Source organism: Bombina bombina, chromosome 10 (genome assembly GCF_027579735.1).
Source record: "Bombina bombina isolate aBomBom1 chromosome 10, aBomBom1.pri, whole genome shotgun sequence".
Taxonomy (NCBI): Eukaryota; Metazoa; Chordata; class Amphibia; order Anura; family Bombinatoridae; genus Bombina; species Bombina bombina.
The window spans coordinates 58,891,301-58,910,497 of record NC_069508.1 but is presented as its reverse complement, the minus strand read 5'-3'; the positions used below and the strand labels follow the sequence as shown (position 1 = coordinate 58,910,497).

At 39.1% G+C, this 19,197-nt stretch overlaps 1 protein-coding gene across 1 annotated transcript in view; it reads right to left on the bottom strand.

The window, feature by feature from the left end:
- Positions 1-5,191: 5,191 nt before the first annotated feature.
- ABCD3 (ATP binding cassette subfamily D member 3) overlaps positions 5,192-19,197 on the bottom strand; it is a 138,780-nt gene continuing 124,774 nt past the window's right edge. The window contains exons 22-23 of the mRNA XM_053693133.1: positions 5,801-5,857; positions 5,192-5,305 (exon numbers count right to left, since the gene is read on the bottom strand). Coding sequence (XP_053549108.1) covers positions 5,192-5,305; positions 5,801-5,857 — 171 coding nt within the window. The remainder of the gene's footprint in view (positions 5,306-5,800; positions 5,858-19,197) is intronic.

The window sequence follows — 19,197 nt, the reverse complement described above, 5'->3', positions numbered from 1 at the left end:
CAAAACCCGAATTCTTAGCCGCTAATTTAGCAAGATGAAACGCGGCATCTGTAATAAAAGAATTAGCCAACTTAACAGCCTTAATTCTGTCCAAAATATCATCTAGTGGGGTCTCCATCTGAAGAGCCTCTTCTAGAGCCTCAAACCAAAAGGCAGCTGCAGTGGTTACAGGAACAATGCATGCTATAGGTTGAAGAAGAAAACCTTGATGAACAAAAATTTTCTTTAGGAGACCCTCTAATTTTTTATCCATAGGATCAACGAAAGCACAACTGTCTTCAATAGGTATAGTTGTACGCTTAGCCAGGGTAGAAATAGCTCCCTCCATCTTAGGGACCGTCTGCCATGAGTCCTTTATGGTGTCAGAAATGGGAAACATTTTCTTAAAAACAGGAGGGGGAGAGAACGGAATACCTGGTCTATCCCACTCCTTAGTAACAATGTCCGAAATCCTCTTAGGATTCGGAAACACATCAGTGTAAACAGGAACCTCTAAATATTTGTCCATTTTACACAATTTCTCTGGAACTACAATAGGGTCACAATCATCCAACGTAGCTAAAACCTCCCTGAGCAATAAGCGGAGGTGCTCTAACTTAAATGCCGTCATATCTGAATCTGTCTGAGGGAACATCTTTCCTGAATCAGAAATCTCTCCCTCAGACAGCAAATCCCTCATCCCTACCTCAGAATATTGTGAGGGAATATCGGATACAGCAACTAAAGCGTCAGAAGGCTCAGCATTTGTTCTTAACCCAGAGCTACTGCGCTTCTCTTGCAACCCAGGCCGCTTAGATAAAACCTCTGTGAGGGTAGTATTCATAATTGAAGCCATATCTTGCAAGGTGAAAGAATTAGACGCACTAGAAGTACTCGGCGTCGCTTGTGCGGGCGTTACTGGTTGTGACACGTGGGGAGAACTAGATGGCAAAACCTGATTTCCTTCTGTCTGACAATCATCTAACGCCAAACTTTTATAAGTCAAAATATGCTGTTTGCAATTTATAGACATATCGGTACAAGTGGGAGACATTCTAAGAGGGGGTTCCACAATGGCTTCTAAACAAATTGAACAATGAGTTTCCTCAGTGTCAGACATGTTTAACAGACTAGTAATAAAGCAAGCAAGCTTGGAAAACACTTTATTTAATGAAAAAAACACAATTTTCAAAAACGGTACTGTGCCTTTAAGAGAAAAAAAGGCATACACAAACTGCAAAACAGCTTAAAATTGCTTCAATTTTTCTGAAATTTTAAACAGTGTACCCACTAAGCTTTAGAAGGATTGCACCACAAGTTAATAAGCAAAAAAAAAAAAACACAAATGAAAAAATCGGATTGAAATATGTCTAAAACCGGTTAAAAACCCTGTTAGCACCTTGCCACAGCCCTGCTGTGGCCCTACCTGCCCTCAGGAAGCGATAATATGGGGTTTAAAGCTTCAATTAGTCCCTCAGAAGACTCTCAGGACCTCAGGAGAAGTTGCTTGCTGCTTGTAAATGTAGGCCCCGCCCACCTCACTCGATGTTGCTGGGGCCTACACAAAACTAACAAACCCTGCCTGAAAGCCATGTGGGTTATAAACAACCCCAAAGAACCCTCAAGCAAATGTCCCATAAAACAGAAAACGTTACTCCAAGACACAAAAACGTTTGTCCCAAATTGACATAACAAACTGAGTGCCCACAAAAAATTAACCCTTTATGCAAGCTAGTAAAAACCTCTGATAACACTAGGATTACTGCTTCCCCTATCCCCTAATGGGGACACTGTCAGCCTTTCTGAGTTAACACAGTCTCTGCAGAAAATATGACTGAACATACCTCATTGTTGTATAGCAAGAAACCGTTCCTCACACTGAAGTTTTCCTGTACTCCTCAGCTTCTGTGGGAACAGCAGTGGACCTTAGTTACAAATGCTAAGATCATCATCCTCCAGGCAGAAATCTTCATCTATGTCCTGCCTGAGAGTAAATAGTCCAACACCAGTACCATTTAAAAATAACAAACACTTGATTGAAGATAAAATAAAACTAACAGTTTAACACCTCTTCTCTTTACTCTTCCTGCTTAGAGCCAGCAAAGGAGAATGACTGGGGGGTGGAGTTAAGGGGGGAGCTATATAGACAGCTCTGCTGTGGTGCTCTCTTTGCTACTTCCTGTCAGGAAGGACAATATCCCACAAGTTAGGATGAATCCGTGGACTCGGTACATCATGCAAAAGAAAAGAGTGCACTAACCTGACGAACGTATATCAGCATTGAGAACCCAGCGCTTATCAAAAATGATGCGCACAAAAGCAAGGGGAATTTATATATATATATATATATATATATATATATATATATATATATATATATATATATATATACACACACACACACATATTTCATATACAGATAAACTTTAAAACCTATAAAAGTTCCCACATAAAGCTATACGAGTGTCTATATAAAAAAACAAAAACATACTTACCCATAGACACTCGTCTACGTACAAGCCAGTAGTAGACAGACAAACCAGTACTGAAACATAACATCAGAGGTAATGGAGATAGGAGTATACCATCGATATGTAGAGGGACGCAGAAGACGAGTCCCTGAACTGAATTTATAGAGGGCCCATGAAGGATTTCCTATGAGGCGAAACCATCGTATCACAAACCATACTCTAATACATCCCTCTGACAAGCACTGTACTCTGAGGGGAACCGGGACTCAACTTACACTCTTTTCTCTGAAGAACACTACACATCTTCATTCTTCGACAACCTCCAACGGAGGCAAGGTAAAGACAGAGGTATGTGTGAGGTGGAAGGGGATATATTTGGGCTCTTGGCGTTTGGGAATATTTGCCTCTTACTAGTGATAGAGAAGTAATTCCAATAAGTAAAAGAATTGTGGACTCTCACCACCTGTATGAAGGAAAAAAATATAAATAGTACAGTACAGACACATTTTATGAAGGTATTTTGTAAGGGAGATATGTAGATAAACAAGGTTTAACTAAAATGGTTTGATTTTTTTTGTCTTTTTGGTTATTACTACATTTTAGTGAAAGGAGGAAAATAAAGTCCTACAGGTGTGGATAATTAGTTTATATGAGGGTTTTTGAGTGCTAACAAAAATAAAATAATTCTGGGAGCTGTGGCCCCCCCTCACGCAGCACCGGTGGGAGGGGGAATGCCACTTCAGCGCAGGAATGCAAGTAAAAAGAAAAACAGCGGGCTACACCATCCGCACCCACTGGTCTAGCCACAATGCCGGTATGATGTACAGGTAACTCCAGCTCCAACTCCTAAGTATTCAATAAAGCTGCACACAGGAGAGCGGTAAGTTCTCAGAGTCCACACAACTTATGATAAGTGCAGCGCCTCTCAGCTCCGTCCTCCGTTTCAATTTATTCAGCAGTGATCGGGAATTTGACTTGCCTGTTGGTTTAGCTGAGCACTTCTTCTTGGGTTACCCCGGCTTAATAAGGGGATTGTGTGACAACAACCGTTTTTTTAAAGGGTATTAATTTTGCTGTAATGATAGGTCCTTTTTCAGGGCTGCTACCTGCAGCTATTTAGTGCAATGTCAGGGCACTATAGAGTTTCCAGCAGCGATGATATTCAGCAATACAAGCCACCCTAAACTAGAGGGTTTTAGGCGCGGTTCCACACCAACAGCTTGTAGGTAGGAGAGATCAGGACAGGTGCAGCACCTGATCACACACCTGTGCTCCTCCTCCGGAAGCTCCCAAAGCATGCCATTTTAAACAACTTTCCAATTTACTTCCATTAACAAAATGTGCACAGTCTTTTAATATTTAAACTTTTTGGGTCACCAGCTCCTATTGAGCATGTGCAAGAATAAGTGTGTATGCATTTGTGAATGGCTGATGGCTGTCACATGGTACGTGTATTCATTTGTAATTGGCTGATGGCTGTCACATGGTACAGGGGGAGTGGAAAAAGACATACCTCTTAAAATTGTCAGAAAAAAAAATCTACAACTCATTTGAAGTTCAGACTAAGTGCTTTTGCATTGTCTTGTTATCTTGCATTTGTTGATTATGCAAATCTACTGTGTTGACTGGTCCTTTAAGATCAATTCAGACTATTACACGATCACAGGCATCCATTTTAAAGGGATCTTGGGGGAGGGAAACACGCTGAGGCTGCAGAGGTGGATAAGGAGAAATTTATCAACATCCTAGACCAGTGATGGCGGACTGTGGCATTCCAGATGTTTCAGAGCTACATTTCCCATGATGCTTAGGCACTCAAGTCCAGTCGATCATCATGGAAAATGTAGTTCTGAAACATCTGAAGTGCCAAGGTTCGCCATAAACTGGAATAACACACAAATGTGTACCAATCAGCCAGAGGATGTCAGCATTGCTCTCACAAGAAATTGCCAAACAACAGAACCAGACCAGCGCTGTTGCACAGTTGAAAGACTTTGAGATCTAACCTGCCTAAACACTGTCTCAACCTTCACTCAGCAAAAACTTGAGGCGTTTGCAGTCTTTTTCTGCCAACAAAGTGTCAATCATCTGTTCTAACATTATCATAAATTAACCCTCTCACAGGATTTAGGAACCTCCAAAACAATTCCTCATCCTATTGGACAAACTTCACTGTATGATATTGTTTTCATTAAAGGGAAATTCAAGTCAAAATAAACTTTTATAATTCAAATAGTGCAGCAGTTTTAAGACACTTTCCAATTGACTTCCATTATCAAATTTTGCACAGTCTTTTTAGATTCACACTTTTTGGGGAACAAGATCTACTGAGCATGTGCACAAGGTCACAGGGTATACGTGTACTAGTCTGTGATTGGCTGATGTCTGTCACATGATACAGGGTACCGGAAAATGGGAGAAAAAATAAATGTGTCAGAAAAAAAATCTACTGCTTATTTGAAACTCAGAGTAGGTGTTAAACCATTGTCTTTTTATTATGCACATGTTAGTTATGTAATTCTACTGCATTGAGTGGTCCTTTAAACAAAAAAAAAAATCCTAAAAATATCCGTAGCATATTAAAAGGACATAATATTTAAAACTAACACCTGCTTGAGTGCATTGCTTTTTAATATAAGCATTTTTGCAATATACTTGTATTAGCAACACTGCTCCTAGTAAAACCTATTAACATTTTAGTGGCCTATGCAAATATGCTGTATCTCGTGCACAGAACTTGCTCAGAGAGTAAGTGGCGCCTTGTACGGTGTCAGCAATGTCTCATTCACATACGGTGCAGTCGTGGGGTTTGAATGCTGTTGCATGGGGCATGCACAGACATTGTGCACATTCCACTAACAAAAAAAAATGGAATCGTTTTTACAAGAAGCATTTTTTTGTAAATAGAAATATATTGCAAAATGCTTCTATTCAAAACTGAAATGCACATATCAATTCTGAAAATAAAATTTGAATAGAAAACTAGCATTTTAGATTAGAGAGTGTCTCTTTTGCCTTACAGATCATAGATAACCATGTGTCTAGCACCTTTAAGTGAGTTAAACACATAGATAAAGTCCCACTTTGGAGCAGCCTGCATTGCAGCTCCTGAGCAGGTAGCTGACTGGATCAAGTGCAGCCATCACACGGCTCATTTCTTTGGAAGCTGTTATGCTAATGGCTCTAAATCAGTATTCAAACTATGTGTAGCGGCGCTACACAAATAAATACTAATAATAATGTGTTTAACCCCTTTAAATTGGTAAGCCAGGGTCTGTAGTTTATGGTCCCTTTAACTAGACTACAAATAAAATGGATGACAAGCAAACCGTATATGAACCTGCACATACCTCATGGTGCTTCCAAAGGGATTTTCTGTGGGAGACTGTAAACAGCGTTATTCCAACCTAGATGTAAAAGAGACAGCATATGTTATTTCATCACAGGCAGAGACCATATCCCTATACAGCAAACAGATGGATACAATAACGGATTGAACAGGCTAAAGGGAACAACAAGTCAGTGTTATGTACAGCAGAGTTTAGGGAGAGAGGGAAGTAAAATGATTTAGGTTGAACAGGAATAATTAAATTAAATTGACAGTAAACGCCTTAAGACTTATATAAACTTTGTATTATTTATTTTGCCCCCTTTAATGTAATTTAGCTCTGAAAATCATATTTCTCAGAATCTGAAACACACTCTGCTGACTTATCAAGGCTAACCCTGCTGCATACATGTCCCTAATTGGCGTTATCAGATAATAACTGTAAAACAATGTATTTAATTCTAACATTATGACTAGTCGGCAGAAAACAAGGCTAGCCACAAAGCCCAGATTGGCTCTCCAAATAAAGGCAAACAGTGGATGGAGTTTGGCTATTGAAAAATAATTGCAGTAAAAAAGGAAGTTAGTTTTAATTTGGGGGATTTTCTTACCAATTTAAAAATACTAATCTGATACACAATTCCACTTCTGATTAGAAGATATTTCTATGGCATTGTGAGTGTTCACAAGGATCATAACAAGTAAATGTTAGTTGGAAGACTGCCATCTAGTGGTGCCATTGATTCATATGGAATAGAGAATGTTTTCCATGAGTTGCCTTGTTACAGCACTAATATAAATTTACACTTTAGCAAAAGGTAAAACAGTTTCCCAATATGAAACACGGATGTATTGTGTTACTGACTGTTATCCATAAACCGAGCTCACAAGAGACAGCTTTGGCGCCATCTGCTGGTGAAACATTTAATAGAGGAGAAACATAGGTGCTTATCTCATCCACACTTCTATAAATAAAGGGACATGAAACACAAACATTTCTTTTTTATGATTTAGGTAGAAAATACAATTTTAAACAACTTTCCAATTTACTTCCATTAACAAAATGTGCACAGTTTTTAAATATTTAAACTTTTTGAGTCACCAGCTCCTACTGAGCATGTGCAAGAATAAGTGTGTATGCATTTGTATATGGCTGATGGCTGTCACATGGTACGTTTATGCATTTGTGATTGGCTGATGACTGTCACATGGCAAAGGGGGACTGGAAATTGACATAATTTTTAAAATTGTCAGAAAAAAAACATAATTTATGCTTACCTGATAAATTTATTTCTCTTGTAGTGTATCCAGTCCACGGATCATCCATTACTTATGGGATATATTCTCCTTCCCAACAGGAAGCTGCAAGAGTCCACCCACAGCAAAGCTGCTATATAGCTCCTCCCCTAACTGCCATTACCAGTCATTCGACCGAAAACATGCAGAGAAAGGAAAACCATAGGGTGCAGTGGTGACTGTAGTTTAATGGAAAAATTGCCTTAAAGTGACAGGGCGGGCCGTGGACTGGATACACTACAAGAGAAATAAATTTATCAGGTAAGCATAAATTATGTTTTCTCTTGTTAAGTGTATCCAGTCCACGGATCATCCATTACTTATGGGATACCAATACCAAAGCTAAAGTACACGGATGATGGGAGGGACAAGGCAGGTACTTAAACGGAAGTTACCACTGCCTGTAAAAAACCCTTTCTCCCAAAAATAGCCTCCGAAGAAGCAAGGTATCAAATTTGTTAAATTTGAAAAAGTATGAAACGCAGACCAAGACTCCGTCTTGTAATCTGTTCAACAGAAGCCACATTTAAAAAAGGCCTAAGTGAAAACCACAGCTCTAGTAGAATGAGCTGTAATCCCTTCAGGAGGCTGCTGTCCAGCAGTCTCATAAGCTAAATGAATTATGCTTTTTAACCAAAAAGACAGAGAGGTTGCTGAAGTCCTTTGACCTCTCCTCTGTCCAGAATAGACAACAAACAAGGTGAATGTTTGATGAAAATCTGTAGTAGCTTGTAAGTAAAACTTTAAAACACGAACCACGTCCAAATTGTGTAATAGACGTTCCTTCTTTGAAGAAGGATTAGGATACAAGAATGGAACAACAATCTCTTGAGTGATATTCTTGTTAGATACCACCTTAGGTAAAAACCCAGGTTGGTACACAGGACTACCTTATACGTACGGAGAACCAGATAAGGAGAATCACATTGCAACGCAGATAACTCGGAGACTCTATGAGCCGAGGAAATAGCTACCAAAAAGGAACTTTCCAAGATAGAAGTTTGATATCTATGGAATGAAAAGGTTCAAATGGAACTCCTTGAAGAACCTTAAGAACCAGCTTTAAGCTCCATGGCGGAGCAACATTTTTAACCACAGGCTTGGTTCTAACCAAAGCCTGACCAAATGCCTGAACGTCTAGAATACCTGCCAGACGCTTGTGCAAAAGAATAGACAGAGTAGAAATCTGTCCTTTTAAAGAACTAGCTGACAACCCTTTTCTCAAAATCATCTTGGAGAAAAGATAATATCCTGGGAATCCAGACTTTACTCCATGAGTAACCCTTGGATTCATAACAATAAGATATTTACACCATATCTTATGTTAAATTTTCCTAGAGACAGGCTTTTATGCCTGTATTAAGGTATCAATTACTGACTCGGAGAAGCCATGCTTTGATAACATCAAGCGTTCTGTCTCCAGGCAGTCCATCTCAGATTAGTTATATTTAGATGGTTGAAAAGACCCTGAGGTAGAGGGTCCTGTCTCAGAAGCAGAGACCGTGGTGGAAAGGATGACATGTCCACCAGATCTGCATACCAGGTCCTGCGTGGCCACGCAGGCGCTGTCAAAAGCACCAAAGCACTCTCCTGCTTGATCTTGTGCAAACCCCTCCGGAGGGAATTCCCACTCCCCCGGATGAAAAGTCTGACTACTTAGAAAATCTGCCTCCCAGTTCTCAACACCTGGGATAGGGATAGCTTTTAGACAAGAGTGAGTCTCTGTCCAGTGAATTATTTTAAGACTTCTAACATTGCTAGGGAACTTCTGTTCCCCCTTGATGGTTGATGTAAGCCACAGTCGTGATATTGTCCGACTGAAATATGATGTACCTCAGAGTTGCTAACTGAGGCCAAGTCTGAAAAGCATGGAATATCGCTCCCAGTTCCAGAATATTCATTAGAAGGAGGGTCTCCTCCTGAGTCCACTATCCCTGAGCCTTCAGGGAGTTCCAGACTGCATCCCAACCTAAAAGGCTGGCATCTGTTCTAACAATTGTCCCATCTGACCTGCGGAAGGTCATACCCTTGGACAGATGGACCCGAGATAGTCACCAGAGAAGAGAATCTCTGGTTTCTTGGTCCGGATTTAACAGGAGAACAAATCTGTGTAATCCCCGTTCCTCTGGCTGAGCATGCATAGTTGCAGTGGTCTGAAATGTAGGCGTGCAAACGGTACTATGTCCCTTGCCGCTACCATTAAGCCGATTACATTCATGTACTGAGCCACCAAAGGGCGCGGATGGAATGAAGAACACGGCAGAAATTTAGAAACTTTGACAACCTGGACTCAGTCAGGTAAATTTTAATTTCTACAAAATCTATCAGAATCCCTAGGAGGGAAACCCTTGATATTGGGGATAGAGAACTCTTTCCTTGTTCACTTTCCACCCATGCAATCTCAGAAATGCCAGTACTACGTCCGTATGAGACTTGGCAACTTGGATGTTTGACGCCTGTATCAGGATGTCGTCTAAATAAGGGGCCACTTCTATGCCCCGCGGCCTAAGGACCGCCAATGTGACCCCAGAACCTCCATAAAGATTCTAGGGGCTGTAGTTAACCCAAAGGAAAGAGCTACAAACTGGTAATGCCTGTCTAGAAAGGCAAACCTGAAAAACCGATGGTGATCTTTATGCATCGTAATGTGAGGATAAGCATCCTTCAAATCCATTGTAGTCCTCTATTGACTCTCCTGGATCATAGTTAAGATGGTACGAATAGTTTCCATCTTAAATGATAGAATTCTAAAGAATTTGTTTAAGATCTTTTAGATCCAAAATAGGTCTGAAGGTGAAAGCTTTGAAATCCAGAAGATATCTCTGGGGTATAATTTCCAATGCCCAGGGATCCTGGGCATCTCTTGCCCACGCCTGGGCGAAGAATGAAGTCTGCCCCCTATAGGATCCGTTACCAGATAGGGGTCCGTTCCTCATGCTGTTTTAGAGGCAGCAGCAGGCTCCTTGACCTGCTTATCTTTGTTCCAGGTCCGGTTGTCTCCAGACCGCCTTGGACTGAGCAAAAGTTCCCTCTTATTTTGCCTTAGAGGAAGTTGATGCCACACCTGCCTTGAATTTTCGAAAGGCACGAAAATTAGGCCTTTTTTGTCCCTTGATTTGGACCTGTCCTGAGGAAGGGCATGATCTTTTCCTCCAGTGATATAAGTAATAATCTCCTTCAAACTAGGCCTGAATAGGGTCTGCCCCTTGAAGGGAAGTTAAGTAGCTTATTAATTAAAGTCACGACAGCTGACCATGATATAAGCCATAGCGCTCTGCGCGCCAGTATAGTAAAAAACAGAATTCTTAGCCGTTAGTCTAGTCAAAGGAACAAAGGCATCAGAAAACAAAGGAATTGGCTAGCTTAAGTGCTCTAAGCTTGTCAAATATATTCATCCAATGGAGCCTGTAAAGCCTCATCAAGAGACTCAAACCAGAACGCCGCAGCAGCAGTGACAGGAGCAATGCGTGCAAGGGGCTGCAGGATAAAACCTTGTTGAATAAACATTTTTTATCCATTGGATCTAAAAAAGCACAACAGTCCTCGCCAGAGGTAGTGGTACGCTTAGCTAGAGTAGAAACTCTTCTCTCCACCTTAGGAACTGTCTGCCATAAGTCCCGTGTGGTGGCAACTATTAGAAAACATTCTTCTAAAAAATAGGAGGGGAAGAGAACGGCACACCTGGTCTATCCCATTCCTTATGAAAAATTTTAGTAAACCTCTTTAGGTATTGGAAAAACATAAGTACACACCAGCACTGCATATTATTTATCCAGTCTACACAATTTCTCTGGCACTGCGATTGTACACATTCATTCAGAGCAGCTAAAGCCTCCCTGAGCAACAAGTGGAGGTTCTCAAGCATAAATTTTAAATGTAGAAATATCAGAATCAGGTTAAATCATCTTCCCTGAGTCACAAATATCACCCACAGACTAAGCATATTGTGAGGTAGTATCAGACATGGTTCTTAAAGCGTCTATATGCTCTGTATCTACCCCCAGAGCTGTTTTGCTTTCCTTTAATTTCAGGTAGTCTGACTAATACTGCTGCCAGTGTATTATACACAACCTTTGCCATGTCTTGTAAAATAAACGCTATGGGCGCCATTGATATACTTGGCGCCATTTGAGCGGGAGTCCCTGGAGCGGGAGTCAAAGGGTCTGACACGTGGGGAGAGTTAGTCGGCATAACTTCCCCCTCGACAGAATCCTCTGGTAAAATAAACGCTATGGGTGCCCTTGATGTACTTGGCGCCATTTGAGCGTGAGTCCCTAAAGCGGGAGTCAAAGGGTCTGACACGTGGGGAGAGTTAGTCGGCATAACTTCCCCCTCGACAGAATCCTCTGGTGATAATGTTTTTAAATACAAAAAATGATCTTTATTGTTTAACATGAAATCAGTACATCTGGTACACATTCTAAAATGGGGTTCCACCATGGCTTTAAACATAACAAACACAGAGCCTCCTCTATGTTAGACATGTTAGAACTAATAAAGAGACTAGTAAGCTTGGAAAACACTTTAAATCAAGTTAACAAGCAAATATAACAAACGTTACTGTGCCTTTAAGAGAAACAAATTTTGTAAAAATTTGAAAAACAGTGAAAAAAGGCAGTAAATCAAACGAAATTTTTACAGTACATGTAATAAGTTAACAGAGCATTGCACCCACTTGCAAATGGATGATTAACCCCTTAATGCAAAAAACAGATTAAAAAAAAAAAAGACGACATTTTTTTAAACAGACACAACAAAACTGCCACAGCTGAGCTGTGGATTACCTTCCCTATAACTGTTTCTATGCAAAATTTAAGCCAGCCATGTGGAAAAATTAGGCCCCAATAAGTTTTATCACCAAACATATGTTAAAAAACGATTAAACATGCCAGCAAACGTTTTAAAACACATTCTTATAAGAGTATGTATGTCTATTAATAAGCCTGATCCAGTCGCTATCACTGCATTTAAGGCTTTATTTACATTACTTCGGTATCAGCAGTATTTTCTTAGTCAATTCCATTCCTTAGAAAAATATTTTACTGCACATACCTTATTTGCAGGAAAACCTGCACGCCATTCCCCCTCTGAAGTACCTTACTCCTCAGAATGTGTGAGAACAGCAACTGGATCTTAGTTACGTCTGCTAAGATCATAGAAAAAACGCAGGCAGATTCTTCTTCCAAATACTGCCTGAGATAAACAGCACACTCCGGTGCCATTTAAAAATAACAAACTTTTGATTGAAGAAATAAACTAAGTATAAAAAACCACAGACTCTCACGACCTCCTATCTATGTTGAGACTTGCAAGAGAATGACTGGTAATGGCAGTTAGGGGAGGAGCTATATAGCAGCTTTGCTGTGGGTGGACTCTTGCAGCTTCCTGTTGGGAAGGAGAATATATCCCATAAGTAATGGATGATCCGTGGACTGGATACACTTAACAAGAGAAAATCTACTACTCATTTGAAGTGCTATTGCATTGTCTTGTTATCTTGCATTTGTTGATTATGCAAATCTGCTGTGTTGACTGGTCCTTAAAGCTATCCAAAGCACCAATTAATTGCATATAATATTGATTTCATTATAATTTATGCGATGTGCGACAGCCATTGAAAATTTAAAGCTAATTTTATCTCAATATTGGCTTCATTTTTAGCTGGGTGGTCAGTAAAATCAACTGGTTGGTGTGCACGTTAAATAGGTCTGGGAGAACACAGGCATTCGCCCCTTTAAGTAGAGACAAGAAAAGAGAAAAGTAATGGAGCAGTTTGGCTCTCTCAGATTTTAACACCTGAGTGCACTTTATTATAAAATCTGTTATTTATTTGTAACGAATATTTTGGCTTATAAAATGAATAAAACGATACTTGGTTGTAGCACTAATCTTGTTATAGAGGCAATTGTATACCTCACACTATAATGAGCAATGGGGTGACATACCAACAAAGGCGTTGAAGGGAAATTAGCGCGCAGGGGGTTTTCTCTCTCAAGTCTCTTTATTATGAATATTTTGTCTACTTTGCAATTGGGTAAAAATATAAATAAGCTTCAGCTCGAGCAATTGCTGCGTAGGATGTTGCAGGGTCAAACTTGTAAATCCTTCAGCATTACAAAGCTTTATTTACTATGCATAATTTAGCATTTTGTGGGGGATCACATTTTGAGTTTAATGTTCCTTTAAAGGTATAGTAAAGTCTGAATTAAACTTTCATGATTCAGATAGGAATTGTAATTTTAAACAACTTTCTAATTTACTTTTATCATCAAATTTGCTTTATTCTCTTGGTATTCTTAGTTGAAGCTAAACCTAGGTAGGCTCATTTGCTAATTTCTAAGCCCTTGAAGGCCGCCTCTGCATTTGACAGTTTTTCACAGGTAGAGGGCGTTAGTTCATGTGTTTCATATAGATAATATTGTGCTCATAAACGAGTTGAGTCAGCACTAATTGCCTGAAATGCAAGTCTGTCAAAAGATCTGAGATAAGGAGGCAGTCTGCAGAAGCTTAGATACAAGGTAATTACAGAGGTAAAACGTGTATTAATATAACAGTGTTGGTTATGCAAAACTGTTAAATGGTAAATAAAGGGATTGTCTATCTTTTTAAATAACATTTTTGGCGTTTACTGTCCCCTTAAAGGGACAGTCAAGTCCAAAAAAAACTTTCATGTTTCAAACAGAGCATGCAATTTTAAACAACTTTCCAATTTACTTTTATCACCAATTTTGCTTTGTTCTTTTGGTATTCTTATTTGAAAGCTAGACCTAGGAAGGCTCATATGATAATTGCTAAGCCCTTGAAGGCCGCCTCTAATCACAAGCTTTTGTATTTGCTTTTCACAGCAGGGGAGAGCTAGTTCAGTTAAACCCTATAGATAACATTGTGAGCACGCCCGTGAATTGTGGCAGACACTGCACTAATTGGCTAAAATAAAAGTCAATAGATAATAAATAAAATGTCATGTGATCAGGGGGCTGTCAGAAGATGTTTAGATACAAGGTAATCACAGAGGTAAAAAGTATATTAATATAACAGTGTTGGTTATGCAAAACTGGGGAATGGGTAATAAAAGGATTATCTATCTTTTAAAACAACAACAATTCTGGTGTTGACTGTCCCTTTAACTAAATACTGGTCCCTCTATAATTAATGTAAAAAGGTAGCTGTTCATTTACTCCAGATCTGTGCTGCATAGTAAAATCCCCTGCAGATGAGGTCAAGCTCCAAAGTCCAAACTATTCATTAAGTGACTTTATCCACAAGTCCTCTACAAATATAGTCTTATGAGCTGAGTCAGTAATCATTAACAGGCTACAGATATTTAAAAAACAAAAATGCCTTATAGATTCAAAGGGCATGACTGAGCAATCACTACACAGGGTTAACTGTAGCAAAATAAATACAAGCTACTACACCAATTAGGGTTATCTGCACTTTATCTGCGTATGTTAATAACCTTAAATATAAAAATGCAGCATATGTGCAGCGTACTCTTATCAGACTCGCGTTAGTCAAATGGACAGGATGTGACTGTGTTATCGTAACATTATATAGGCTGAATTAGAGGCACAAAATTGCAAAAGAAAAGGAGTAATTTGTGATTGCACAATTGCTTGTATTTAACTATGTGTTTAAAGTGATGGTAAATTTCAAGTATTTGAAGCACATTTATGAAACGTACCTAACCAGTTCTAATACCGCTATTTTTTTTTTATTATTCTTACTTTTATTCTTATTAAATTTATATTTTCTTCCTATCATTTTCGGCTGCTTTATCCTATCCCCTAACATTTCCTGTGAATGTCTTTCTGTGACAGAGAGTGGTCCCACCCCTGCTCTCTACATAGGCAGTAATGCCACTAGTCTTTTTTTCTTTAGTGCCGTAAGGCAAGCTTTTAGATTGGATATTTAAATAATCATATAAAAAAAGGCAGCTGGAGGAACGACGTGGATAGTAAGATTAGACTTTATATTTACTTTTAGGCAGAAAAAGGACACTTTAGGAATGAAAGTTATACTTCAAAATAACGATTAGTTTAACGGTTCTTTGATGTTACGGCAAAATTTACCATCACTTTAAGATATGCAAAGTCAGTTCTGGTGCAGCAAAGCATTACTGGGACCTAGCTGGATATATCTGGTGATCTAACCAGAGGCATATGTGTGCATCTACCAATCAGCACCTAGCTCACAGCTTCCAGTAGTATATTGCTGCAAACCTAGGTTTGCTTTACAACAAAGGATACCATAAGAACAAAGTAAAGTATCCAGTGTTCTAAACATAAAATGTTGCCACCCGGGTGGCATTATAAAGTAGCCAGGTGGGAACAGAGAAATACTTTGCAATGTTATAACATTTTCTGTTATTTATTAATGGTATTTAAGCTATCCAAAGTACAAATGAATTGCAAATTTTAACATAATGTGATTCATGGATAATTTGTGCAACAAACATTGAAAAAGTTAAAATTAAATAATTTTAGCTTAAGAGAGACATGAAACACAATATTTTTTTCACGATTCAAATAGAGCATGTGATTTTAAACATCTTTCCAGTCTACACCTTTTATCTAAATTGTTTTCTTTTGGCATCCTTTGTTGAAGAGGATACCTAGGTAGGCTCAGTAGCTGCTGATTACTATTATATGTCTTATGGTATTGGCTCACCCAATGTTTTTAGCTAGCTCCCAGTAGTGCTTTGCTGCTTCTTCAACAAAAGGATACCAAGATAATGAAGCAAATTAGATAATAGAAGTAAATTAGAAAGTTGTGGTTGGTAAAATCAACCGGATAGTCTGCCCATTAATTAGATGCGTTCTGCCGAACATTTATTTTTGTCTTTCATGTCCCTTACAAAAATATGTAATACAATTTTACCAAATTTGTTAAACTCATGTAAACCTCCAAATACATTTTCATTTAAAGGGACAGTCTAGACCAGAATTTTTATCGTTTTAAAAGATAAATAATCCCTTTATTACCCATTCCCCAGTTTTGCATAACCAACACAGTTATAATAATATACTTTTAACCTCTGTGATTATCTTGTATCTAAGCCGCTGCAAACTGCCCCTTTATTTCAGTTCTTTTGACAGACTTGCAGTTTAGCCAATCAGTGCCTGCTCCCAGATAACTTCACGTGCATGAGCACAGTGTTATCTATATGAAACACATTAACACCCTCTGAAAAGAGGTGGCCTTCAAGGTCTAAGAAATTCGCATATGAACCTCTTAGGTTAAGCTTTCAACTAAGAATACCAAAAGAACAAAGCAAATATGGTGATAAAAGTAAATTGGAAAATTGTTTAAAATTACATGCCCTATCTGAATCATGAAAGTTTATTTGGACTAGACTGTCCCTTTAAGAAGACCTGAAAAGGGAAAGGGCTGCAATGACTTGTTCTCCAGTATATAGGCTGAAAAGATACGTGGGAATAATGCAATAACTTTAAAGGGAGAAAACTGACATGTCTGAATGTGGGCGCTAAAGTGCATGTGCATATACGCTGTGGTGCACTCGCAAAGTAAAAGCTGAACACTGAACAGTGGTAGTTATTACAATAAACATTTCTATTAAAGGGACACTAAACCCAAGTGTTTTCTTTCATGATTCAGATAGAGCATGCAATTTTAAGCAACTTTCTAATTTACTCCTATTATCCATTTTTCTTCATTCTCTAAGCCATCTTTATTTAAAAAGCAGGAATGTGATGCATAGGAGCCGGACCATTTTTGGTTGAGAACCTGGGTTATGCTTGCTTATTGGTGGGTAAATGTAAGCCTCTAATAAGCAAGCGCTATCCATGGTGCTGAACCTAAAATGGGCTGGCTGCTAAGATTTACATTCCTGCTTTTAAAAAAAAGATAGCAAGAGAACGAAGAAAAATTGATAATAGGAGTAAATTAGAAAGTTGCTTAAAATTGCATGCTCTATCTGAATCAAAAGAAAAAAATTTGGTTCAGTGTCCCTTTAATACAAATATTCATAAGCATTTCACTTGTGGTTATTAACAGCATAGAAAACCAACAGCGCTCACAACAAATTTCCTGGCACTCTGCCTCTGAGCTACTAATATACTGCTAGGTTTGATAGGTTGTACTGCTTAATAAATTATTTTTCTTATAAGCCCATGCTGTATATATTAAAGGGACAATCTAGTCCAAAACAAACTTTCATGATTCAGATAGGGCATGTAATTTTAAACAATTTTCCAATTTACTTCTATCACCAATTTTGCTTTGTTCTCTTGGTATTCTTAGTTGAAAGCTAAATCTAGGAGGTTCATATGCCAATTTCTAAGCTCTTGAAGGCCTGTCAGGGCATTTTGACAGGTTTTCACCACTAGAGGGCGTTAGTTCATGTGTGTCATATAGAGAACATTGAGCTCACGCACGTGGAGTTCCTAAAAGCCAGCACTGATTGGCTAAAATGCAAGTCTGTCAAAAGAACTGAAATAAGGGGGCAGTTTGCAGAAGCTTAGATACTGGATAATCAGAGAGGTAAAAAAGGAAATTTATGCTTACCTGATAAATTTATTTATTTTTTCGATACGATGAGTCCACGGATTTCATCCTTACTTGTGAGATTATGCCTCCTGGTCAACAGGAGGAGGCAAAGAGCACCACAGCAGAGCTGTATAAATAGCTCCTCCCTTCCCTACCAACCCAGTCATTCGACCGAAGTTAGGAAGAGAAAGGAAAAGCCAAGGTGCAGAGGTGTCTGAAGTTTAACAAAAATATAATAACCTGTCTCAGTAGAACAGGGCGGGCCGTGGACTCATTGTATCGAAAAAGAAATAAATCTATCAGGTAAGAATAAATTTCCCTTTTCTTTTTCAAGATTCGATGAGTCCACGGATTTCATCCTTACTTGTGGGATACAATACCAAAGCTATAGTACACGGATGAAAGGGTAGGGACAAGACAAGGAAACCTAAACGGAAGGCACCACTGCTTGAAGAACTTTCCTACCAAAAACAGCCTCAGATGAGGCAAAGGTATCAAATTTGTAAAATTTGGGAAAAAAGTGTGAAGAGACGACCAAGTTGCAGCCTTGCAAATCTGTTCAACAGAAGCATAATTTTTGAATGCCCATGAGGAAGCCACAGCCCTAGTGGAATGAGCCGTAATTCGTTCAGGAGGCTGCTGTCCAGCAGTCTCATAGTCAAAGCAGATGATACTCTGCAGCCAAAAAGAAAGAGAGGTAGCCGTAGCTTTCTGACCAATACGTTTCCCAGAAAAAACAACAAATAATGAAGACGATTGGCTTAATTCCTTAGTCGCCGGTAAGTAGAACTTCAAAGCACGGACCACGTCCAAGTTATGTAACAGACGCTCCTTCTTAGAAGGATTAGGACACAAGGAAGGAACAACAATTTCCTGATTAAGATTTTCATTTGAAACAACCTTAGGAAGAAAATCGGGTCTGGTACGTAACACCACCTTATCTGAATGAAAAATAAGATAAGGAGAATCACATTGTAACGCCGAAAGCTCAGATACTCTGCGAGCAGAAGAAATAGCAACCAAAAACAAAACTTTCCAAGATAATAACTTAATATCAATGGAATGCATAGGTTCGAACTGAACCCATTGAAAAACTTTAAGAACTAAATTCAAACTCCAAGGAGGATCAATTGGTCTAAAAACCGGCCTGATTCTAGTCAGAGCCTGACAAAAAGATTGAACATCTGGAATATCTGCCAGACGCTTGTGTAACAAAATAGATAAAGTAGAAATCTGTCCCTTTAAGGAACTTGCGGACAACCCTTTCTCCAATCCGTCTTGGAGAAAAGACAAAATCCTGGGAATCTGAACCCTACTCCATGAGTATCTCTTGGATTCACGCCAATAAAGATATTTACGCCATATCTTATGGTAAGTTTTTCTAGTAACAGGCTTACAAGCCTGAATCAAGGTATCTATGACCGAATCAGAAAACCCACGCTTAGACAAAATTAAGCGTTCAATCTCCAAGCAGTTAGCTGCAGAGAAACTAGATTCGGATGATGGAAGGGGCCCTGAATTAGAAGGTCTTTCCTCAATGGGAGCTTCCACGGTGGCTGAGATGACTTGTCCACCAGATCGGCATACCAAGTCCTGCGAGGCCACGCAGGGGCG